General features: G+C 42.4%; 1 protein-coding gene across 2 annotated transcripts in view; it reads left to right on the forward strand.

The window, feature by feature from the left end:
• The first annotated feature begins 3,722 nt into the window (after positions 1–3,722).
• znf831 (zinc finger protein 831) overlaps positions 3,723–26,014 on the forward strand; it is a 28,018-nt gene continuing 5,726 nt past the window's right edge. For both annotated transcript variants that reach the window (XM_060910747.1, XM_060910748.1), the window contains exons 1-2: positions 3,723–4,276; positions 9,737–14,022. In XM_060910747.1, coding sequence (XP_060766730.1) covers positions 9,783–14,022 — 4,240 coding nt within the window. In that variant the 5' untranslated portion in view covers positions 3,723–4,276; positions 9,737–9,782. The remainder of the gene's footprint in view (positions 4,277–9,736; positions 14,023–26,014) is intronic.

Consider the following 26,014-nt stretch of genomic DNA (forward strand, 5'->3'; position numbering starts at 1 on the left):
CCCAGTGGCTGATGGGGGCCTTTCTGTGTGGAGTTTGCATGTTGTCTGTGTGGGTTTCCTCTGGGTGCTCTGGTTTAGTCCAAAGACATGCAGGTTAGGTTAACTGGTGGCTCTAAATTGACCATAGGTGTGAATGGTTGTTTGTCTCTATGTGTTAGCCCTGCGATGATCTGGTGACTTGTCCAGGGTGTATCCCGCCTCTCGCCCATAGTCAGTTGGGATAGGCTCCAGCTTGCCCGCGACCCTGCACAGGATAAGCAGCTACGGATAATGGATGGATGAATATTGGAAGATAATCCTAATTTAGGATTTGACATAATAAATAAGGAATGAAACACTATGGGACTTGATTTTATAGGAAAATAAAACTGCCTCAAAGTTGATTATTTTCCTCCAATGGCATGCCTTGAAGCATTTGATTTCTCTTATACCACAACAATTTATCAATGGGGTTAGGGTTAGGGGACGTGTCACGGAAAACTGTTTCGTCTTATCATGTCAAGAATCTGCCGAAATACACTCACTGGCCAGTTTATTCGGAACACCCATCCACTTGCTGTTTTATGCAGTTATCTAATTAATCAGCCAATCAGCAACACAGTGCATCAGATCGTGCATATACAAATCAAGAATTTCAGTTAACGTTGAGCTAACGAGTTTACACAGACAGAATGGTGCGAAAAACAAAAAAAACATCGAGTGAGTGAGTGAGCGACAGTTCTGTGGGTGGAAAGTAAACAAACGTCTTGTAGATAAGAGAGGGTCAGAGGAAAATGGACAGATTGTTTTGAGCTTTTTTGCCAGAAAGAATATAGTAACTCATATAATCACTCTTTACAACCGTGGTGAGCAGAAAAGCATCTCAGCTGAAAAGCAACAGCAGAAAGAAGACCACGTTGGGTTTCACTCCTGCAGCCAAGAAAAGGGATCTTAGAATCAAGAACAAGTTCCTATTAAAGTGGCCAGTGAGCGTAGATGGTACTATAACAGGTGAATTGAGGTTTTTCACCCATGTGACCAAGTCATGTGATGCATTGTTAGGCTGCCATTTTGGACATCACGGCTCGAATCAGTTTGAATGCGAGGAAGGCGACAAACGAAAAACATAAAAGAAAAAGGAGCGAGATGCAGAAAACACCTTCACCATCCAGCGATGTAGGGCATTTACAGGGCGAGCAGAGGGAGAGGTATTTGCAAAAATTGAGGTTAGCAGGCTTAGGCTACATCCACACGACAACGGCAACAAGATGTTATTTAAAAATATATCGCGTCCAAATGGGCAACGATCAGTAAAATATCAGGTCCATATGGCAACGCAACACTTGCTGAAAACGATGCAATACACATGCCACACCTCTAGGGGCGCTGTAAGACGGTCCCTTCGGAGACACCAGAACAATAGAAGAAGTAAGGACACATGCGCATAAACTATTATGCGCGAGACTTCATATTAGCCACAAAGTCAGGAAAATCTGTTCGTAAAATTACGTTATAATGACCAAATACAATGAAAAGTATTTTTCCAGTCTCACCTGTGAAAGGTAATCCCATGTGATCTCGTTTGGACGGCAAACCTGTTGGTACAGTTAAACGCAGCTAATCTTTATTCTCCGCTTTGACCTATCCAATATGGCGGCGAGGATGACGTATGATTCTACGCGGAAGGCGGCGTCTTTAATGGTCCGGAATAAATTGAATGCTACACGTTGATGGATTAATTTGCTCTTTTACACCCTTTTTGAGGAATGTATTGTAGGACTTAAACCAACATCTGAAGAGGTGAGATTGCTCCTTTTTTTTCCCTATTTTTGCTGGCGGGATTGACTCTGCCCTAAGGGCAGAGTCTCTCTCTCTCTCTCTCTCTCTCACTTTGCACCATTACACAATAAATATTCACAGTGAAAATATTTTGTAAGCGCGTTTCATGAACCAAGTTATAGGATTTGTTGACAACTCGCATCGAGTTCATTACACTTCTACCCAGCGTGAAGCACTGACAGTCATGTGGTTGTGACGTCATCATAAACAAATCCGTTCTACTCATCCAGACGACTTCACAACGGCAACGTTGCCAGATCTTTCCACTCTGGAACCCGTTCTCAAAAAGATTGCGTTTTGGGCCGGTGCCGTGTGGACGCCAGGCCTAAACGATAAGCAATTGTATCGGAGTCACCTGAATCCGTTGCCGTGTGGACAGGGCCTCAGAGAACGACGTTTACCTGCTTCCACCAGGATTGTTCACTGACGTACGGAAGTACACGAAGCCCTCGTCTTTACCTGACTTCGGCCCACATGATCTGTATACCTATGTCGTTAAAAACCCATCGCCATACACAGGTATTGATCTGAAAGCGTATAAGAGTTTGGATGCCTACAAATATTTTGTGTCAGGCTGGGTAACATGCCTACATCAGCGGGTCGTCCCTGGAGCCGGTGGTCGCCATCTTATTACAGCTAAGGTTTGTTCACATTTTCATTTACTTTCGGTCCTCAGGATAAACAAAATGTTATTAAATGTCATTGAAATAACTTCTTAGTCTGTTGAGACATGGCCCGTTATAAATTTGCTGTTACCAGGCAATGACCAAGAACTGTATTATTAGGGTCGGTGTCTGTGTTGTAGCAGTGTACTAGCAGCTAGCTGTTAGCACTAGCTAATGTCAACAACATAGTAGCTAGTATTTACGTTCAGTCATTTGGATGACTGTTAAAACCTTTCAGTCTCAAGTTTTTCCTTTACTGTATTTACTAGTTTACTGTAATTATGATCCGGCAGCTATTTACACCGGATCCAGTGTAAATAGCTGCCGGAGCGCGCTCCGGAACCTCGGCCGGAGCACTCCGGGAGCAAGCCGGAGCGCGCTGCTTAATTTGAGGGGGAGCAAGCCGGAGCACGCTCCGGCAGCTATTTACACTGGATCAGGTGTCTGTAACACGTTTTTTTTTCAAGCTGGTTCTCCCTCTCTGTCTGCAGCGTTAGTATGTAGCTTGACCTTCAAAATGGCAGACACCGGGGCGTCACGTGACCTTGTGACATCAGGTGAAGAACCTCAATACTATAACAGTGAGTTTAAAGGTAAAAAATGTCCTCAAAGATAAGGATACAAAGTGGAACCCAAAAATCTAAGACATTCTTTAATAATTTAATACAAAGCTTTTATTAGAAATTGCATTACGAGCAAAAGCTTGAGTGAAAATCAGAAAATTTTTACATGAATTTCAGAATTTCAACTTGATCCACATGGACTCCATATATTTGTCTAAAACCTGATGTTCGATCCAATCCAAAATTCTACATTTTTTCTGTTTATTCTTAGATTTTCAATGGTCTCGGACTTTTGGACTCCACTATACTCGTATGTTTACACGTTATTTCTCATAAAATTATTTGCACCCGTACAGCAATTATTTCAACACAAGTCCTCATTTAAAATTTTTAAGCATTCAGTAGGGTTGTCATAAGAGATTACATGCTTTATAAACATTCAATAGGTTTGTCATCATGACAGATGGTGCCTTTCTTCGACTTGATAAAAATTATGAATTTGGACGCCTGTTTGAAAAATGAAAAAGAAAAAAAATTGACAGAAAGAGGTGAAAAATACTCCCGCGCATGTTCTACATCCACACATGGCTAGCTACAGTCCTCCTCTCTTCCCTGTGTGTGTGTGTGTGTGTGTGTATGAATGTGTGGGTGTGTATATGTGTGTATGTGAGTGACTGAGAGAGGGAACTAGAGCCAGAAGTCAGGTTCTGACTAATAGTGCTGAGTGTGACTGCCAATGTGTGTGTGTGTGTGTGTGTGTGAGTGAGTGAACGTGTGTGGGGAGGTTTGTTCACTTCGAGGTAAGTCTGCATGTCAGCTCACTTCCTCTTTTTAAATGTGGATTTTGTAGCCACTTTCGCTTCTGTATTCTCTCCATGTCTCTACTGCTTTTTTTGATGGTCATCACTCCATCACTCCATCATCATCATGATTACTTCTCGGTCTCTTTGCATGATCTCTCTCTCTCTCTCTCTCTCTCTCTCTCTCTTTCTGTCTCTCTCACCCTCTTTGTCTCTTTGTTCATCACTTTATGGTGTCTCCATCATCTCCTCGCATTTGCATGAATGACGTCCTGTATTTCCTCCATCACTAAAACAAACGACTGAGACAAAAGAGGAACAGGGCCTCAGCAGAAGAGGGTGGCACGCTAGTATTACGCACTCCGAGGTCAGTTATCAGATTCCCTCGGCGCATGGATGAAACCTGGAGGAGCTTTTCAAATAAGTTTTGGTGAGTGTCTTTCTCTTTGTCTTACTTTACTCTTATCCGTAGTAAAATTTTGGCAATTTGGTGATAAGGAAGTCCTTCGTGTGTGTGTGTGTGTGTGTGTGTGTGGTGGGTTGATGGGAAACAGATAGTATCCAAACTAGAACTGAGAGATATGTGAAGAGTCTTGTGATCTAAAAGGGAGAATGCTTTAATTGTCTCTCGATATTAAACTGACTGATGCGTGTCATGCAATGTGGCTTGACGAATTTTAAGTTCAGCGATGTCGTGACATTTTGCTTAACCATCTTTATCTCTTTTATCTTCATCTATTTTTATCATCATACCATTATTCTTCCATTTGGAAATAATATGGCACAATGCAACAGTTCCTAAGTTTATGTTTAAAATTAAAAAAAACAAAAAACTTTTGACATTTTTCTAGCTCAGCAGAAAAAAAAAAGACAAGTGACAAGAGTCAACAACAGAGCTGCAGACAGAGGAAGTAAGACATAAAGGAGTTCGTGAAATTAAAAAGACAAATGTTAGATAGGAATACACTTGTTTTAAAAATGAATTAAAGTCCTGGAGGGGTTGTAAACAAAATATTGTTTCCTCATGGGTGGAGAAATCATTGACGTTATTCAGGTGGTGGTTCGTTCCAAGTACAGCTATGAGACTCACATGGTAGAGTGTGCATGTATGTGTGTGTGCATGTATGTGTGTGGGTGTGGTGCATGCACAAGTGGTTCAGCTACAGCACTACTACTGAGGTTTAAACACTTAGTTAAGGAATTAAACACTTAACGACATGCTAGTTACAGGAAATTAAAGTGATGTAGCACAGTGCAAAGCGGAGAAACTGTGATCACACCGACGTTGATTATTTTCCAAAACAACACATCCTGAAGTGTTTTATTCCACTTGTACTACAGCAATTTTCCAAGAAATACATTTTTAATGAAATGAATGAATAAATGAAAGAAAGAAAGAATGACAGTGTTGTTTTTTTAAACCATTTATATTTAGTTACGTTTAAAGGAAATGATCAGTGAAAACTAACCGATGTCTAGTCACCATGTCAGTTCTAGGACAATGTTTTTCTGTAATGTGTTTATGTGTCTAAAGTGGAATAAACAGCGAGAAAATGCATAATTTTCTCTAAAAAGAAACTCTTTCAGGCGGCACGGTGGTGTAGTGGGTAGCGCTGTCGCCTCACAGCAAGAAGGTCCGGGTTCGAGCCCCATGGCCGGCGAGGGCCTTTCTGTGCGGAGTTTGCACATTCTCCCCGTGTCCGCATGGGTTTCCTCCGGGTGCTCCGGTTTCCCCCACAGTCCAAAGACATGCAGGTTAGGTTAACTGGTGACTCTAAATTGACCGTAGGTGTGAATGGGAGTGTGAATGGTTGTCTGTGTCTATGTGTCAGCCCTGTGATGACCTGGCGACTTGTCCAGGGTGTACCCCGCCTTTCGCCCGTAGTCAGCTGGGATAGGCTCCAGCTTGCCTGTGACCCTGTAGAACAGGATAAAGCGGCTAGAGATAATGAGATGAGATGAATGAAGAAACTCTTTCGTTCAACTGGTGCAGCCATCATGATGTCAGAGTTGCTTCCCGTGGGAGTGCGCATGTATCCGTTTATCGCGAAAGTGGGTGTATAGACTATAAAAACATTAACTTTTACTGCATGAAGAAGCCAAAAGTAAAATACTCTCAATAACATGGAATCCAATAGTGACGAGGAAACAATTATTCCAGTTCAAAGTAGCAAAGCCATGGGTTTGCTGGATCCGGCTTCAGCAATTTCTCCATCATCAATCCCACAGCCTCATTTTGACTTTTCACGGTATCCTTAGGGCGGCACGGCGGTGTAGTGGTTAGCGCTGTCGCCTCACAGCAAGAAGGTCCGGGTTCGAGCCCCGTGGCCGGCGAGGGCCTTTCTGTGTGGAGTTTGCATGTTCTCCCCGTGTCCGCGTGGGTTTCCTCCGGGTGCTCCGGTTTCCCCCACAGTCCAAAGACATGCAGGTTAGGTTAACTGGTGACTCTAAATTGAGCGTAGGTGTGAATGTGAGTGTGAATGGTTGTCTGTGTCTATGTGTCAGCCCTGTGATGACCTGGTGACTTGTCCAGGGTGAACCCCGCCTTTCGCCCGTAGTCAGCTGGGATAGGCTCCAGCTTGCCTGCAACCCTGTAGAAGGATAAAGCGGCTAGAGATAATGAGATGAGATGAGATGAGTTTTAACATGAAGTCTGTTTTGCTGAAGTTATAAACTCTTCACTGATGGAAACTTGAGTGCAAAACTATTCATAACAAGTGCAGTCCTAAAGTTAGCAATTCAACTGTAGTCCTCACCCATAAAAGCATTACTGTAAATGTCCAGAACACCTTCCAAGTGCAACTTTCAACTGTCCATATGGGGCCGTCCTCCACAAGAGTGATGTCATGAGATGTGATTTTAAAAACCATCTCAGCATCCAGGAATTTTTTCATTTAAATTCTCATCCTGATCCTGGGAACATCTCCGACCCATGCTGTCTCGCAGATAAACATTAACTGCATTCGGACTCATAAACTGGAGATGAGGACTTGGATTTTTTCTTTATTTTTTGTAGCATGCCATAATAATTTGGCATAAGATATTTATATTTACATAAATTTTTATACTAATTTCGTGCAAGAGTGTCACACCTGCGCACCTTGGTGTGTGCATCAGATAGACTCTTGGGCTCGCTCCGGATAGCAAGTCTGCCAAACTGACTCTCGGGTGCAGGTGTCCAGTACGCCACTGGAAAGGAGCGATTTGTATCGTTCCAATGTGCGGTTCTTGGTCATTGAGAACAACTAACATGACTAACATTGGTCCCGTATGGCACTTGACATAAGGCGGGTTCGTACTCCCGAACTTTCGGATTGTTGAAGTCCCTGAAGAAGGCCGATATCTCCCCTTCTTCATTCGACCCCTGCAAGTAGATCATTTCGCTGTGAGTTTGTTTTCGGGAGGTCTACAAAGAGTACACGTGGGAAAAGGCAGAGCGGGAGCAGCTGGCTCGCAAGGCCTCGGAAAGCGGTGGCGGCCTACAGGTGCATGAACTCATGCACAAGCACCACAAGCAGCAGCAGCAGTGGGGAGGGGGGGCAGGAAGAAGAAGGCGGCAGCGGCGACGTGGGTGTGGGCGGTGGCCTGGCGGCACACACCTGCACAGGATTAAGGCGCAATCAGCGCGCCGATATAAAAACTGTGAAAACACACTTACTTTGCGAAGTACTGAGTTGTGTGGCTGACACATTACTGAGCCTTATTTCCTTGTTTGGTTTCCTGATCCCTTATTTCCTGTTTCTCGTCTTTGGTTCTGCCGAGTCTATGATAGCCTGTTTGTGCCTCGCTCGACCTGTCGCCTGTTTCACTGTTTTGCGATTTTGCCTGCCGTTCTGGATCGTTTACCGTCTTCACTTGTATTAATAAACACACCTTCTGCACTTACATCCACCTCCCAACCATCTCTGACAGAATACTTCACACTCCCTGACAAAGAGAAGCACATTCACCTGTTCATACGTCATGTTCAGGAACAAACTAATGTTAATGGCGCTGAAACAGCCACCGTCAAATGGTGTGGTTGGAGTCTTGTTCTCGGACTTGACTCAAAATTTTCTGTAATGACTTGGACTTGAACACTGGGGACTCGAGACTGGACTCGGACTCGAGGTTTAGTGACTCGACAATAACACTGTGGCAGTGTACACGTATTTTGACCGATGCCCTAACTTAGCTACTTTTAAATGTGAAAATAATCAGTATCCTTTCAGAATTACTATCTCAACTTAGTGCTACTTTGAATTTCATGTCAAAGTACTTAATTACATGTAAATTCATATTTTATGATTCATTTCCTTTAATGTCGTGGATAACTTGTGAAACAAGTTAGTTCCTGTTAATTCCTATGTTATAGCAGCTATAAACACTTGTTCCTTTAACAGAAACTGGAAAGTCCTAAAGATTTTCCCATGACTGTTCAAAAAAACAAACAAACAAAAAAACCCCAACCCTCAGATACACTTCATAAATGTTAAGTAAACATTTCCTTCAGGAAAATGTCACCATATCAACAATTAGATGTTTTTCTTCGTTAAATAATGGGACGTTTCAAATGTATTTATTATTCGGCTTAGATTATTGTAATTACAGTACTAATTTATTAATATTAATATTAACAGTAACAGTACAATTTCAGTGCATAGTAAACATTTAAAGTATTTTACTGGCCAATTAAATTAAATTAAATTAAATTAAATTAAATTAAATATTAAATCCATCTGTTTACTCCCCACCTGCTTAAATACAGTCTGATGATTAAGATAATGACAGTCCCTGGCCATAGAGATGCTAAAAAAGCTTGCACATTCCAGGACATCTTTAAAGAGCCTAGCTCTAATTGTAAGCCTCAGGATGAGTCATAACTATACCACGATCTGTACGGCCTCTGATTACATCTCATCTGCATGTTTTTGCAGAATGCAAATAGCAAAAATGTTTTCATTGCAAACGGGCGGTTCTTCTCTTTCTGATCTTCTGGTGTTTTCAAGATGCTTCTCTGGATCTTAGTTTCAAATCATTCAAATCAGAGTCAGAATCGGGTTTATCGCCAAGTCAGTTCTCACATACAAGGAATTTGCTTTGGTGGTTAGTGCTTGAACAGTTAAGATAAAATAATTTAAAATAGACAAAAGTAGTAAAAAATGTAGAATAAAAATAAGTAGGAATCTAAAATATACAATTTGAAAAATGGACATATTTATGGGGTATGTGCATGGGGTTGTTTAGAAGTCCAAGCTGTATAGTATGTCCCAGAATGTGCAAAAACAGGTCACAGGATGAAAATGAAGTCATAACATGAATGTGTAAGAAGAGGGGAATATGTGCAATGGGTTAAATAAAGAAATAAATGAATAACCAAGCTGGAGTGGGTTTCCCAAAAGCCTCTTAACGCTAAGAGCATCTTAACTAGGAGAGAGAGTGTTCATTGTGCTGCTCGCGCTACCATTTAACGATGATCTATATTCTTTTAGCTATTTCTGTTTCTTTTAAATACTTGATAAAGTATCTGTCTTTGTGTATATTTTATTTTAATTACATCTTTATATTTTAATATGTTATTAAAGTCAATATTTATGTCTTTATTTTAAAAAATCTTTGACTTCATTTTATAGCACTTTGAGCTACCCTGTGTGTAACAAATGGTTTGTAAATAATTTTCATGTTAATAATTGCTTATTATTAATATTTTATTGTCTCTCTTGCAGCTGTTCATAATCAAACTGTTCTATCCTGATGAACATTTCCTTTTCTCTGCAATGATGCTTCTGCTGATACACAATATGTTCTTCTGGGAATTGTATACACATTAACTGCATTCCTATTCATAAGGGAGTGATACTTTAAACCATTGGAACATGGGGGGCTCATAAAAACTGTTTCCTTTTTGCAGGTAATTAGCAGGCTCAGTCTCTGAACATTAAGAGGGTGCTGTTACCATGGCAACTGGCAAGCAAGGCTTTGTGAGAGCTACCGAGCCTCAGCATTTGGTGTCCGTACAGAGAGAGAAAGAGACGCATGTTCAGGCCCCACCACCAACTATGTACATTCAAGCGGTGTCCGGCCTGCCATCCTACCCTCAGGCCCAGCCAGCAGCCGTGCAGGATGCAGCGGTCATTCCTCTGTCCATGCCGATGATGTATGCCAACCAGACTCTGCCCTTTCTGACTCTGCAAATAGCCAGTGGGGTGGGTCTCCAGCAGCAGAGGCCTGAACCTCCAGCATCTTCTCCAAGACCCAAGTCTGCAGGGAAGCATGTGTGCCCACATTGCGGAAGGGACTGCCTGAAACCTAGCGTACTGGAAAAGCACCTGCGCTGCCACACTGGTGAGAGGCCATATCCTTGCACCACATGCGGGATCTCCTTTAAGACGCAGAGCAACCTCTACAAACACAAGCGCACCCAGGCCCATGCTCGTCTCTCCAGCGAATCTGGGAAGGGAACCTTCAGCAGCCAGGAGAGCACTGAGAGCTCAAGGGAGAATTGCTCTAGTCCCTCATTGGAATTACAAAATGAAGATTCATGTGACATGAACAGGAATGATGGTATTCTTTTGACTGTGGCAACGAGCACAAGTAGTTCAGAAGACGTCAAGACAGGCTCTGAGACAGAGTGGGCTTTATGCAAAGCTGCAGTGGTTGGAGTTATTGCTTCACCAGCACATGGGCAACAAGTAATTTCACATACTATAACCCAGAGGGTATCACAGTTATCACCTGATGCTACACTAATACAGGCAAAAAGTCCAAATGGAGATGGACATGCTCCACTGACTCCAAATCGCACTCCTCTTCAGAGGCAGGAGGCGCTCTTCCCTAAGTCTCAAAGCCATGACAGCACAGACTCAGGCTTCAGTGAAAGCAATGAACAACACTCGACCTCTAGTCCTGGCACTACTGTACACGATCCCAGCATGGAACTGGAAGAACCTGAACCCTCTGAGAAGCCCTCAGATATGGGTACTGATGACATCAAAAGCAAAGTGTCACTTCACGAGAAACAAAAACTAGAGAAACACATTTTGAAGCTGATCTCTGAAAACAGCGTGGTAATGGACGACAAACACCTGGTGAACATGCGGCCGAGGAAGACGGTGTTGTCGAAACAGGGCAGCATCGACCTTCCCATGCCGTACACTTACAAAGACTCGTTCCATTTTGAAATAAGAAGCAGCAAACACCAAGTAACCGGTTCACAAAAGCAAGACAGAAAAGGTAGGGCTTTTTACAGCTCTATGCCTACACAACATTCTACCAGCTTGGAACATGCACCATTAACCCGGAGCAGTTCTTTACCATTTAGTGTGGGTGTTCAGAACAGTGACATGACGGTTTTGCCTTATGAAGTAGACAACATTCCTTTGAGCAGGAGGTGTAGTGCAGGAAACGTCTACCCATTTAAGTCAGTAGATCAACACACACCCAGCCATCGTTCACTAGTCAGACAAGTAGCGGTGGATGGTTTATCTGCAGTAGAAGGATCTCCAATGGAAAGAGGCAGTCTTAATAGCCTGAGTTCTGATGGGGACTGCACTGACATGGCATCAGAATTGGCTGTCAAAAGATGTCGTAGGAAAAAGGCACAAAAGTTTGCCTACAATAAATGGTACATGTATGGAGGTGGTACATTCAAGAAGCTTTACAATGTAGAGAAAGACTCTGTATTGAAGAGCAGAAAGTCCACACTTTCAAGCCCTGAGCAAACTGAAAGCCAGGGGATTCAAATAAGCCAACAGAAAGATAGCAATTCATCTGCATCTGTATCTGTGAGCTATACTTCCTGCTCTGCTCCGAGTCTGTCTCCTGTTGCTAATGTCCTCACAGCACAGACATCCAGTCCGGTTCTTTCCTCTTACTTACTTGTACAAAATACACCACTGAATCAATCAACTGGGCAACCGCAGCAAAGTCTGACCAAGCAAATTAATGTCCCAAGCTCAGATTTGAGTACTGTCATGAATGCAATAAAAGGCACAGAAGAAAAAGCCAGAGCGCCAGAAATACAACTTTCAACTCCAATACCTTCAGAGAGGAAAAAGCAAAAGACAGACGAACATCTTTCAGCCCTTGTCGAAAATACAGAGGGACTGGACAGGGACAATGGGTTAAGTCTTAACAGGCAAGGCAGTTTCACCAATCTGTCTTCCTCCTCAAATCAGAGACACCTCCTTTACAAGAGGCACAGTTCTCCGCTTTTTATGGCCAACATGAGCGGGACATCTGCGTCTCCTTCTGCCTCCTCCAGCATCTCTTCGGTTTCTCAAGCCAAGACCAGCTTTCTTCCCAAGTACCAGCTGAAGATTCCTGTTTTGACAGATGGCACGTCAGATCCTTGTCTTGGCAAAAGTTCCTCGCTGAATCCATCTTCACCCAGACAGAATGTTAGTCTGAATCAGCAACCTACAACAACTTCACCATCCGCATTACAAACCCAGACAACTATGGCCGTTATGTCCAATGAACAGGAGCAAGGTACTTTGTGTATAACAGCCACAACAAAGGCAACGTCTATGACATCTGTTGTGTACAGTTGCCAGAATGCTAATTCCTACACATCATCCTACACCACTATGCCGTCAGTCTCATTAGCATCTCCGTTAGCCTTCACAGACCTGAAAGTCACCGTTAGCACAACACATAGCTCAATTTCACCACTTACTCATTCATCTACATCAACATCAACAAAAAACAGCCAGGTCTATGCTGAAAATGTGGCACCTGTACAAGACAATCCTGTTCCATCTGTAGTGATTCCAATGCAATCACCTGGAGTTACAGCTGCACCGGCACTTAAGAGCGCTACAGATGGCATCCCTTTGCAGATAAACAGCAGTGAGATCCAGGGATCTCAGGACACGTTTTACATGCAAACAGCAGATCTCCAGATAGTCATGCAACTCATTTCAGATGAGCAGCTTGCGCTGATAGAACCACAGATTGAAACGCAGAACTACAAAACTACTGGAAGTCATTGTTTTCTCAGCAAAGATCCAGAAACGTCTGGGACTGCCACAATCCAGACAGGTGTTACACAGGAAATACATAAACAATGCCCTGGTGATACAGGAACAAAGCTAGCTGTTGAACAGGGGAATGTAAACAGTAGTGTGCTCAGCAACATCCCAGACATAACACTCATGTCATTCGGGTCAGCAGTTACAGAACACAAGGCAAAGAGTACAACAAGTGCTCAAGATGTTTATTTAACAAACACCGGTGCTAAAGGGGTTATTTCAAGGTCACCTTCCAAGTCAGAGCACGACCTTTCAGCTTTACGGGACAGCAGGGCATTGGGACAACAATGCAGATTGTTAAGTTCAACAACTGAGGGGAGTATGGTTCCAAAAGACTCAGAGAATGTTGGGTGTGGTATTAGTGCTAGAGCATATCTTAAACAAAAGCCTAGCGAGAAATCGAGCAAACCTTCAGCAGATGAAACCACTGCAAAAAATGAGTCAGAGGTAAGCAAATCTTCTGTGCATGACCAGATCTTGAGAAACTATTCATCAACCATAATATGCAGCATTCAGCAAAGTTGTCAAGACAGCACAAGCAACCATGGAACGATTCATACAACGGTGGCTTCAAGCAACAATGCAGCAACATCCTGTGAGGGCAAATCGATGCAAGTGAAACTTGCAACTTTTCCAGAAATATCTGAAAGAAGCCAGCAGCCTGTGCAAACGACTGTTCAACAGCACAAATCACTTGTCTTAACAAAATCTGTCGAAAAACAAACACCTGAAACAAACACATCATGCAACCCTGTGACATCTTCACTTCTGGGTTTACCAATGACCCCCATTTCAGCTTCAAACCAAAATGAACCCAGTTCATGTCAGGCATCAGGTGCCTCCTTGGCCACGACAAGAGCGATCAGCTCACGGAGTGTATTAGCGTGCCGGGTAGGTCCTCAACAACCTTTAAACCAAACAGGTGCATGCAGTGGAGACTGGTCAACAGATGAAGAAAATCAAACCTTTGCTTCAGGTCAATCCGGACAACGTTTAGTCCGGTCTAACGCTGAGGAAGTCAAGGCAATCACAACCAGGACTGCTCATATGACCAGTGCTCACTTTGAGTCGCATGGACCAGTGTCCAACTGTGTTAAAGAGGACAACATGAAATGTGCACTGGGTCCTGGTGGACTGCTTCAGGTCAATCAGGATTCATTCACAGGTGAGTTCAAAAACTCATTCATGATTCTGTTGAGAATGTCCATAAATTGGTGTATAGTTTCAGTAGCTGGGGGCGCCAACATTTAATAATGAGGCGTACCATATGGTGTAGCCAGTTGAATCTCTGAGAAGTTTATTAATTCATTGCAATTCATGAATCATATCCAGCTCGTATTATTTAAAATAATCCCTTCATTACCTAGACCAGGGGTGTCCAAACTGATCCATAAAAGGCCGTGTGGCTGCAGGTTTTCATTCCAGCCATGCAGCAGCACCCTGATTTGGCTTATTCAATCAACTGACACACCCACCCTTTAATCAAGGGTGGGTGTGGCTGCAAGTATTTGACTATGTGAAGACAGTTCAGTTGATTGAATGAGCCAAGTCAGGTGTGCTGCTGCATGGCTGGAATGAAAACCTGCAGCCACACGGCCCTTTATGGATCAGTTTGGACACCCCTGACCTAGACTATTAAAGGAAGGCTGTCTGTCTGTCTCTCTGTCTGTTCACCTATGCAAATCGAAACGGCTGGATGCGCATACTCCGTACTTTGCACATGGATTGGTGACACCCCAGAGGGGCCCAAGACAACATTTTCGATTTTCCAAAACATGGGATTAGTCCTAATCCAACACACTATTAATTTGCCATACGCTACATGCTCATGCTAACACACTGTGCTAATCCAAGACACTATCATTTCCCATAGACTACATGCTCACGCTAACACACTGCGTGCAGCCTCGGTAGGGAATCCCCTCCCCGACTCGCCTGAGAGTTTCAATTGTACGGGACCTCGCAATCAGCGTTCCTCGCCGGAGACTTCCGCTAGGGCTGAGTCCATGTCACTGAGGAGACATGGGGAGCGATTTACATCATTTTGACAGAACACAGTGAGAACATACAGTATATATCAACCCAATTCCAAGCAGCTGTATGACCAAACCCTAGGACCAACACAGCTCCTGTGAAGAGCACCATTCAGAGGAAATCAGGTTCACGGGCAATAACTACTAGTTTCGTCAATATTAGCACCAGCATTGATGTGTTTCATCGGAGTACAGTCTTATCATTTAGTTTACAGCTCAAAAATCACATCTAAGTATGCGGGACCTCTTTAACCTCCACAATATGGCTTCACACTTCAGAAACAACCAAAAGAGTCGGTTCTTATTTGAACTGACTCACTAAAATGATCCAGAATTCTCTTAAACATGATCCAGAATTCCCTAAAAAGAGTCCGAATTCCCATTCCTAACACCTATTGAGTGGGTTGGTTTGGATGTTTGATTCATCGGGCCTACCAGTGTCAAAGAATCCACACGGTGAACCGAATCAATTTTCTCATCACTGATTCTGGGAGGGAAAGTAACTCACTGCAGGGTTTTTCTGTTATAAATTAGAGAAGTTTGTTTAAATCATTCTAAGAATCTTTTAAACAAACTTCTCTACTTTATAATGTGCCTGACTGACTGCTTTGTGACTAGTTAAGAACTACAGAGCAACTATGAAGCCTAATGTCTTTATGTGATCATTTATTTTGCACCAAGGAAGAGATCGGATATTCTATACAACTATAAGTATATTCTATACGTCACTGGTCCTGGTGGGATGTTGGGTTTGGATATCACAACCCAACATTATGAAAGTTATCCTAATTATTATTATTAATTTCTTATCAGTTCAACAAAACACTAGGTCTATAAAGAATGTCATCTTCAGTCTAATAACAATTAGGAAACAAAAACATGAAAGTATTTGAATAAAAAGTTGTACGACTCAAATAAATAGCCAAAAAATTACTGTACACTTTGAGTAGATCTGTGGAAACTGCTGTATTTGACATTGAAAGGGATCTCTGGAAGCAAAACGTTTGATAGACTTTGGCCAGAGCGGACGTTTTTTTATAGCTGTTTAACGATATAGAAAATGTGATCATTGTGGCCATATGCAAAACAATACAAGTTAATATGGACCACTAAAGGGATAAAAAGACAGAAAATAAAACCACGTCAATAAGACAGGCACCAAAACAGTCCCAAAACCTGTACACACCACTGGATATACTACAACTAATAATTACCAGGAGACAAACTAATGGGGCGGCACGGTGGTGTAGTGGTTAGCGCTGTCGCCTCACAGCAAGAAGGTCCGGGTTCGAGCCCCGTGGCCGGCGAGGGCCTTTCTGTGCGGAGTTTGCATGTTCTCCCCGTGTCCGCGTGGGTTTCCTCCGGGTGCTCCGGTTTCCCCCACAGTCCAAAGACATGCAGGTTAGGTTAACTGGTGACTCTAAATTGACCGTAGGTGTGAATGTGAGTGTGAATGGTTGTCTGTGTCTATGTGTCAGCCCTGTGATGACCTGGCAACTTGTCCAGGGTGTACCCCGCCTTTCGCCCGTAGTCAGCTGGGATAGGCTCCAGCTTGCCTGCGACCCTGTAGAACAGGATAAAGCGGCTAGAGATAATGAGAATGAGATGAGACAAACTAATGCAATGTAAAAAAAAAAAAAAGTGATAAATATTATAAGAAGAAGGAAGAAAACGTTCCAGTCATGGGTGCACATGCTCATGGTAATGCTTGGAGCAGGATGCTTGTCTTGTCTGAAACAGCATGTGGTTAACCATGTAAAACTATTAACCATTTTCAAGCTAATAATGAATAATAGACACATGAAGTGTTAGCAAGGGTGGCACGGTGGTGTAGTCGTTAGCACTGTTGCCTCACAGCAAGAAGGTCCTGGGTTTGAGCCCAGCGGCTGGCGAGGGCCTTTCTGTGCGGAGTTTGCATGTTCTCCCCGTGTCCACGTGGGTTTCCTCCGGGTGCTCCGGTTTCCCCCACAGTCCAAAGACATGCAGGTTAGGTTAACTGGTGACTCTAAATTGACCGTAGGTGTGAATGGTTGTCTATGTCTATGTGTCAGCCCTGTGATGACCTGGCGACTTGTCCAGGGTGTACCCCGCCTCTCGCCCGTAGTCAGCTGGGACAGGCTCCAGCTTGCCTGTGACCTTGTAGGACAGGATAAGCGGCTACAGATAATGGATGGATGGATGAAGTGTTAGCATGCACCTTTATACATAGAAAGCTGTAACTGCATGACTCCACAAGGTGGAGACAACTCACAACTTGTGTCTTTCCACAAGTTCTTTCTCACACAAGAACAATTTTGCTCTTGCAGTTCATACAATGCTGTGCAAAAGTCTTAGGCACATGTAAAGAAATGCTGTAGACCAAAAATGGCTTAAAAATAATGGAATGAAATTTTACAACATTAAAAATGTACTATAAACAGTAACCAGTAAGCCATAATAAATGACACAAAGTCAATATTTGGTGTGAGATGAAATTCCCTTTGCTTTAGAAGAAAAAAAAAATAGTAGTCTCAGGTACAGTGAGGGCAGTTTTATAAGGAAATGAGCTGTAGCATGTAGATACTGAGCATCTTGCAGAACCAGACACACTTCTTCTGGACACTTTGACTGTCACACTCGCTTCTTCATTTTGCCCCCAAACCCAGTAGTCTTCGTGCTCTCTTATGTAATATGCTGCTCAGATACAACTTTTTTTCTTTTTTTGCTGTTAACATTTAATTTTGTGCTGGAAAAAAAGCGACCGTTTGGAACTCTAAAATATTTTTGTAATGTTTTGACCCCATAAGTCATCTCATCTCATTATCTCTAGCCGCTTTATCCTGTTCTACAGGGTCGCAGGCAAGCTGGAGCCTATCCCAGCTGACTACGGGTGAAAGGCGGGGTTCACCCTGGACAAGTCGCCAGGTCATCACAGGGCTGACACATAGACACAGACAACCATTCACACTCACATTCACACCTACGGCCAATTTAGAGTCACCAGTTAACCTAACCTGCATGTCTTTGGACTGTGGGGGAAACCGGAGCACCCGGAGGAAACCCACGCAGACACGGGGAGAACATGCAAACTCCGCACAGAAAGGCCCTCGCCGGCCACGGGGCTCGAACCCGGACCTTCTTGCTGTGAGACGACAGCGCTAACCACTACACCACCGCGCCGCCCACCCCATAATGTAAAAATCATAAAATAGAAATCTATAACAAAGTTTGTATGAAAAAAATAGGGGGCTGAAGACTTTTGCACAATACTGTATCGATTGAATCAAGACAAAACATCAAATGATTTCAGCTTTTTAAGCAACCTAGACTGTAGGGAGGGCAGAGGTGTATAAAATTAATAAATTGCTCATCTTGTTTTTTTTTCAGTCAGCTGGTCGGGTTCAATGCCCGAACTGATGATCACATCATCAGTTTTTCTTTGGCTAATCAGACACAAGGTACGCCACCACTCTTGCCAGAGCGGTTGGGGGTTAGGTGCCTTGCTCAAGGGCACTTAAGTCAATCCTGCTAGTCTGGGGAATCAAACCAGTAACCTTTTGGTCCCAAAGCTGTTTCTCTAACCATTAGGCCATGACTTCCCCTCATATTTCCATCATAACTGGTAAAATTGTCTGCATCTATTGTGGGGCATCTACTAAATATCAGGACAGCTGTACACAATTTACTAGCCATTTATTGCACATTCACAACTTCTACTATGCACCACAAACAAATTTCCTTTCCAACACTTCCTTGGTTTATTTTATAGAGTCTGGTGCTGGAGTTTATAGCCTTTTTCTCCCAGAACACTAAGACTACTGACTCCTACTGAGTCAACTGCTCACAAATATTGCTTCACATCGTTTTATAGTGCATTAAATTATGTAAAGAAAACGTTTCATGACATTCTTTGGCAGACAGGACATTCCAAAGAGTGAAATGAATCTGATGTGGAAAATTACATGTACTGTACATCATTTGCGAATACTGTTACTATCAGAGCTGGGACTTGAGCTCAGCCAAAACTTAGCTAGGGCAAAGGATATTGCAAGGGATTAGCGGCAGGCTCCCAGGTCGCTCCGCTGTGTGTAGCTGCTGATGTTGATTTTAAAAGTAACTAAATAAATTGCATAAGGAAATGAATACTTAAATATTATCTTAAACTGTTGGACTATTTGCCTGTGCAGTTTTTCACAAAGTGGTGAACCTCATGCCATCCTTGCTTGTGAACAACTGAACCTTTCCAATTACCAGTTAACCTGTTTACTTGGAGAATGTTCCAAACAGGTTTATTTTTTTAAATAATTCTACAACTTTCACAGTCTTTTATTGTGCCTGTCCCAACTTCTTCAGAATGTGTTGCAGGCATCAAATTCAGAATGTGTGTATATATTTACAAAAAACAATAAAGGCTATCAGTTGTAACATTAAATATCTTGTATTTCTATTTCATTCAATTGAGTATAGGTTGGCAAGGATTTGCATATCATTGTATTCTGTTTTTATTTACATTTTCCACAACGTCTCAGCATTTTTGGAATTGGGGTTGTGCATTCTTATCACATGGATATTACAGCAGAAACATTATACCAGTCTGTATAGTTCCATTATAGTTTACATTGGCATCTTGATCACACTTGATAAATGACTGATTGCTGATGAATATCCTAAAATTAAAAAAAAAATGAAAGGCAGCATTTTGGTACAGTGGGCGGCACGGTGGTGTAGAGGTTAGCACGGTTGCCTCACAGCAAGAAGGTTCTGGGTTTGAGCCCAGTAGCCAACGGGGGCCTTTCTGTGTGGAGTTTGCATGTTCTCCCCGTGTCTGCGTGGGTTTCCTCCGGGTGCTCCGGTTTCCCCCACAGTCCAAAGACATGCAGGTTAGGCTAATTGGTGGCTCTAAATTGACTGTGAATGTGAGTGTGAATGGTTGTTTGTCTCTATGTGTCAGCCCTGTGATGATCTGGTGACTTGTCCAGGGTGTACCCCGCCTCTCGCCCATAGTCAGCCTGGATAGGCTCCAGCTTGCCTGCAACCCTACACAGGATAAGCAGCTACGGATAATGGATGAATTACTGTAAGAGCTACTGCTATAGAAAATTAATCAATACTTTCTGACCAATCAGAATCGAGAATTCAACAGTGCTGGGGTAAATTTGTGCAACATAAATTTATATACACTACTGTTCAAAAGTTTGGGGTCACCCAGACAATTTTGTGTTTTCCATGAAAAGTCACACTTTTATTTACCACCATAAGTTGTAAAATGAATAAAAAATATAGTCGAGACATTTTTCGGGCCACTTTGAGCATTTAATCGACCCCACAAATGTGATGCTCCAGAAACTCAATCTGCTCAAAGGAAGGTCAGTTTTATAGCTTCTCTAAAGAGCTCAACTGTTTTCAGCTGTGCTAACATGATTGTACAAGGGTTTTCTAATCATCCATTAGCCTTCTGAGGCAATGAGCAAACACATTGTACCATTAGAACACTGGAGTGAGAGTTGCTGGAAATGGGCCTCTATACACCTATGGAGATATTGCACCAAAAACCAGACATTTGCAGCTAGAATAGTCATTTACCACATTAGCAATGTATAGAGTGGATTTCTGATTAGTTTAAAGTGATCTTCATTGAAAAGAACAGTGCTTTTCTTTCAAAAATAAGGAAATTTCAAAGTGACCCCAAACTTATGAACAGTAGTGTAATAGTTATTTTATTCTAATTAACTGTGAGCACAGGGACCCCCCAGGGTTGCGTACAGAGCCCTCTGCTGTACACCCTCTTCACTTATGACTGTGTGGCCTCTGAGTCCAATACCAGCATTATAAAGTTTGCGGATGACACCACAGTCATTGGACTGATCACCGGCAGAGAGGAGACAACATATAAGAGAGAGATGGCAGGACCGGTGGCCTGATGCCAGGAAAATAATCTCTCCTTAAATACAGATAAAACCAATGAGAAGATTATTGATCCTAGGAGGAGGAAGAGGAGGGAGCAGCATGCCCCAATATACACTGGGGAGACAAGAGGTGGAGAGGGTAAGAACTTTTAAGTTCCTCGGCACTCACATCAGTGAGGACCTCACCTGGTCTCACAACACTCAGCAGCTTCTGAAGAACTCACAGCAGAGACTGTATTTCTTGAGAAGGCTGAGGACGTTTGGCATGCCAACCAAAATCCTCAGCAACTTCTACAGATGCACGGTCGAGAGTGTCCTCACCAGCTCCATCACAGTGTGGTATGGAAACTGCACTGCTCAGGACAGGAAGGCTCTCCAGTGGGTGATGAAGACTGCCCAGTCCATCTCTGGAACAGCCTTCCCATCACTACAGGGCATTTATAACACCAGGGTCATCAGGAGGGCCCATAGCATTATTAAGGACAACACACACTCACAACACAGTCTCTTTACACTCCTGCCGTCGGGGAGACGCTACCGGAGTGTCAAATCAAGGACTACAGGACTCACAAACAGTTTCTATCCGCAGGCTATCAGGCTCCTGAACAGCACAACACACTAAATACTGCACTCTCCATTCTCCAGCATCCTCACCGCAGCTACCCGTTTGCACAAAGTCACTTTACAAATTAACTCAGGTTTTTCTGGCACTTCTTTTACCTATTTAGTTTTACTACATTTACTACTTTTATTCCCTTTTTAGTCAAGTCAAGTCAACTTTATTGCCAAATATGCTATACATGCTCAACATACAGCACAGATGAAATTTCAGTCCTCTCTGACCCACGGTGCAATCAATCAATCAATCAATCAATCAATCAATCAATCAATCAATCAATCAATCAATCAATCAATCAATCAATCAAATTTTATTTATAGAGCCCTTTACAATAACCAAAAGGTACCCAAAGTGCTTTACATCAAAGCCATAAAACAGAACACCAAAACACATAAAAACACAGGTTTTGACTGCGGAAGGTGCCACTGTGCTGCAGATTACCAAAAGCCTTTCAGAAGTACATGAAATAAAACAGACGAAACGAAGCACCCCTCAAAAACAAGACTCCCCTAGTCAGGATTGTATGCCAATCTAAAAAAGTAGGTCTTCAACTTTGATTTAAAAAGGCCGGGATCAATAGTGGTGCGAATGTCGGGGGGCAGGTTGTTCCACAGTCTGGGAGCAGCGACAGCAAAAGAACGATCACCCCATTGTTTATATCTCGACCTTGGAACTTCTAACAGAAGCTGACCCGAAGAACGCAGGGCCCTACCATGATCACGAATAGTTAAAATCTCAGACAAGTAACAGGGAGCCAGGCCATTGATGGCATTAAAAACAAACAACAGAAGTTTAAAATCAATTCTAAAGCGGACTGGAAGCCAATGGAGTGACGACAACACAGGAGTAATGTGTTCACGTCTAGACGTGCTTGTTAAAAATCGGGCCGCAGCGTTCTGTATAAGTTGAAGACGTAAAATTGAAGACTGGCTGAGGCCAACATACAGGGCACTACAATAGTCCAGTCTCGAACTGATAAATGCATGAATTGCCTTCTCGAGATCCTGCCGACTGAGAAACGGCTTCGCTTTGGCCAAGAGACGAAGTTGAAAAAAGCTCGTTCTAACAACAGAACTAATCTGTTTAGCAAATTTAAGCCCACTGTCAAACATTACCCCAAGATTTTGTACAAATGGTTTAAAAAAGGGGGCCAGAGTACCAAAATTTGTTGTAAAAACATTTGACGTGGGTGACGTGCCAAATAAAATACATTCTGTTTTATAAATAAAAAATAGAATAATTGAAATAAACAATATAAACAGTATAAACACTCTAGATACAGTAAGAAACAGACATAGACTAAACACTCATATATATATATATATATATATATATATATATATATATATATATATATATATATATATACAAATTAACCTGAGTTAATTTAGACACCTTTTTGTCATGTGTTTGAATGTATATATGTGTTATTGTTGTGTGTAAGGAGAGCAGCAAAGTAAGAATTTCATTGCATTGTCTGAACCTCCGTGTTTTTACTATGCATATGACAATAAACTTATTGAAATCTTAATTCGTGATGCTTTTAGGAAAACTAATCAAAGTGGGTGAATGGAACTAGTTTTAGTTTCAATAAATCTTGTTCTCAAGTGAGAAACACTGCACATTTATTCACTATTTCAGCATTTTTATCTTAACTCAAATAATAGAAATGCGATTACAATGCTAACCTCTTGAACTGCTATCCAGATCATTCTTAATTACACTTCTAAAGCTAAAGAAATCCATGTGTTTTTGGACGACACTCGGATATCACGGCATCAAAACAGAATGTCAGGTTGAGCTGTTTATTCTCTCTTCCTTTGTAGTCGACTCGTATAGTTTTTATAGTCTTTTTCCTTGATGTGCTCCTACAATGACCTCTTCCTGACCATTCACAGTCATTCAATATCAGAATCTTGTTGAAGAAAAACATTCAATCCTTTTAAGTCCTAACAGCTTTGACTTGTCCTGTGGCAGTTCCAAAGAGATTCCCTTTCCGTAGGTCACAGGCCACAAAAATTAGTCACCGCAACAAAAATAAGAAAGGTCAAAGGATGATCAGAAGGGATAAGAAGAAGAAACAAAACCTCTCCCTTTTTCTCCTGATAAGCCTGATTAGTTCAAGCATTCTACACTTGTCGGGTTTTGGTTTACGGACTTTTAAATGTGTGAGGAGACATTCTTATTTCTGCACCAGCCTCCACTATTGCCTTTCAGCCTCCGTGAAGTGAGTTTGTTGGATTAGATATTATTAAGGAGGATACAGACGGTCCAGCATGGAGGTCTGTACTGAACACTGGCCTTAGGGTAGGGAGGTTTTTTTTTTTTGCCTGGCTCCATGACAAATGACTGACATGACCTGAGCCTACGCTTAGAGCACAGAGGCACATGTAAGAGTTCAGCCAAACCAATCATGACATCAATGATCTGAGGAGACAATTATTTCTCTGTCTGTGCTGCTGAATTCACGAATCTGATTGGTCAGAAAGGTGTACCTTAGATTGTAATTCAAATCACAAGTTTATATTGATGCATGCATCCTAATTGACAAATTAACTGTGTATCGGTCTTGACCAACCCAGGGTGTGTACTGTCGGGTGCATCAGTTGCCCTCACTTTCATAAAATCTGATGCATTTTTGTTTGGGTGTTCCTTTTCACCAATAAAGACATCCTGTAAAATGTTTTGACCATATTCAAAAGTCTAATGGTGGCACCATGAGGTTCATTTTTTGCCAAAAAAAACCGCTTATGTTTTGGCGTAAGGTTTGAATCACAATGTTGGACTCCATTTATTGGTTTCTTGTGACCCAGAGATCATGTTAAGAACCTTTGCAAGGGATTGAGAAGCATTAATGTGATTCATAATACATTTGTATTGTTTAAAAGTAGTTGAACAATGATTCAATGAACAGCTAAAACTCAAACTGTGCTTGATAATATATTTAGAATATGGACTAAAAATGTATATCTAAGATATTTGGTATACTCTATAAGGTGCCATAATGTTTCATGAAAAGTGATTGAAATTTTGTCATAAAAGTCATAAAATAGCAGCTTTTTCCATAACTTTGAGCTCCTGGTGCCACCATTAAACTTTTGAATTTTGTCAAAATATTTCACCCAGTGTGTTTTCTTACCAAAAGGAACATAAAAACAAAAATGCATCATGATCGGAGGAACTTTTCATTTTTAGGGGGAAACTGATGCACCCTCGTGTACTGCCTAGCCTGGGGTTAGCTGTTGGAGCTTTATGTTTCTCTATTTAGTTGTACTTTGTCAGCTAATTTCCATGATTGAATTGTTTTCCTTGGCTGTTTGCTAAGTGCTGGTACTTCAACAGAATATTACACTTAACAGTTATTCCACGAACTCGAATCGTACATGAGCTGATAGCTGATGAGGCGCATAGCACCGAGTTGTCTATAAGCCATGTATGACAAGATTGAGTGGAATAACTGTTTTATTCTGTCCATGTTCATTGGGTTTTGAGAAACAGAGCATTTTTATTTTTTGCAAATTCTATAAATAAAAGCTTTATACAAAACGTCCAACAAAATAATTTCTGCTTAGAATGTAAACAAACTGGCGAAATGACAGTAGCAATTTGTGAAAAATGCTGTAATAATAATAATAATAATTCTTGAAAAATATTTAAAAAAGATACCTTCCTACCATCATATACTTTCATTCCATATTTTGTTGCTTTATTTAGTATTTTTTGGGGTGTTGTTTTTGAGTAGAGTTTTTATTTCATCCTCGGTTGGTTCAGCAACATCTCATCTCATCTCATTATCTCTAGCCGCTTTATCCTGTTCTACAGGGTCGCAGGCAAGCTGGAGCCTATCCCAGCTGACTACGGGCGAAAGGCGGGGTACACCCTGGACAAGTCGCCAGGTCATCACAGGGCTGACACATAGACACAGACAACCATTCACACTCACATTCACACCTACGGTCAATTTAGAGTCACCAGTTAACCTAACCTGCATGTCTTTGGACTGTAGGGGAAACCGGAGCACCCGGAGGAAACCCACGCGGACACGGGGAGAACATGCAAACTCCACACAGAAAGGCCCTCGCCGGCCACGGGGCTCGAACCCGGACCTTCTTGCTGTGAGGTGACATCGCTAACCACCACACCACCGTGCCGCCTGGTTCAGCAACATGCTCCTCCATTTTCTTCTTCGTCTTTAGGGTTTTTTTGGTGGTTGGCAAACCAACTTAAAGGTGCATTACTGCCACCACCTGGGCTGGAGGGTGAAACAGGAGCTGGGGGAGGAAACTATATTCTCATCTCATTATCTCTAGCCGCTTTATCCTGTTCTACAGGGTCGCAAGCAAGCTGGAGCCTATCCCAGCTGACTACGGGCGAAAGGCGGGGTACACCCTGGACAAGTCGCCAGGTCATCACAGGGCTGACACATAGACACAGACAACCATTCACACCTACGCTCAATTTAGAGTCACCAGTTAACCTAACCTGCATGTCTTTGGACTGTGGGGGAAACCGGAGCACCCGGAGGAAACCCACGTGGACACGGGGAGAACATGCAAACTCCGCACAGAAAGGCTCTCGCCGGCCACGAGGCTCGAACCCGGACCTTCTTGCTGTGAGGCG

The sequence above is a fragment of the Neoarius graeffei genome, chromosome 26, assembly GCF_027579695.1.
Source record: "Neoarius graeffei isolate fNeoGra1 chromosome 26, fNeoGra1.pri, whole genome shotgun sequence".
Classification (NCBI taxonomy): domain Eukaryota; kingdom Metazoa; phylum Chordata; class Actinopteri; order Siluriformes; family Ariidae; genus Neoarius; species Neoarius graeffei.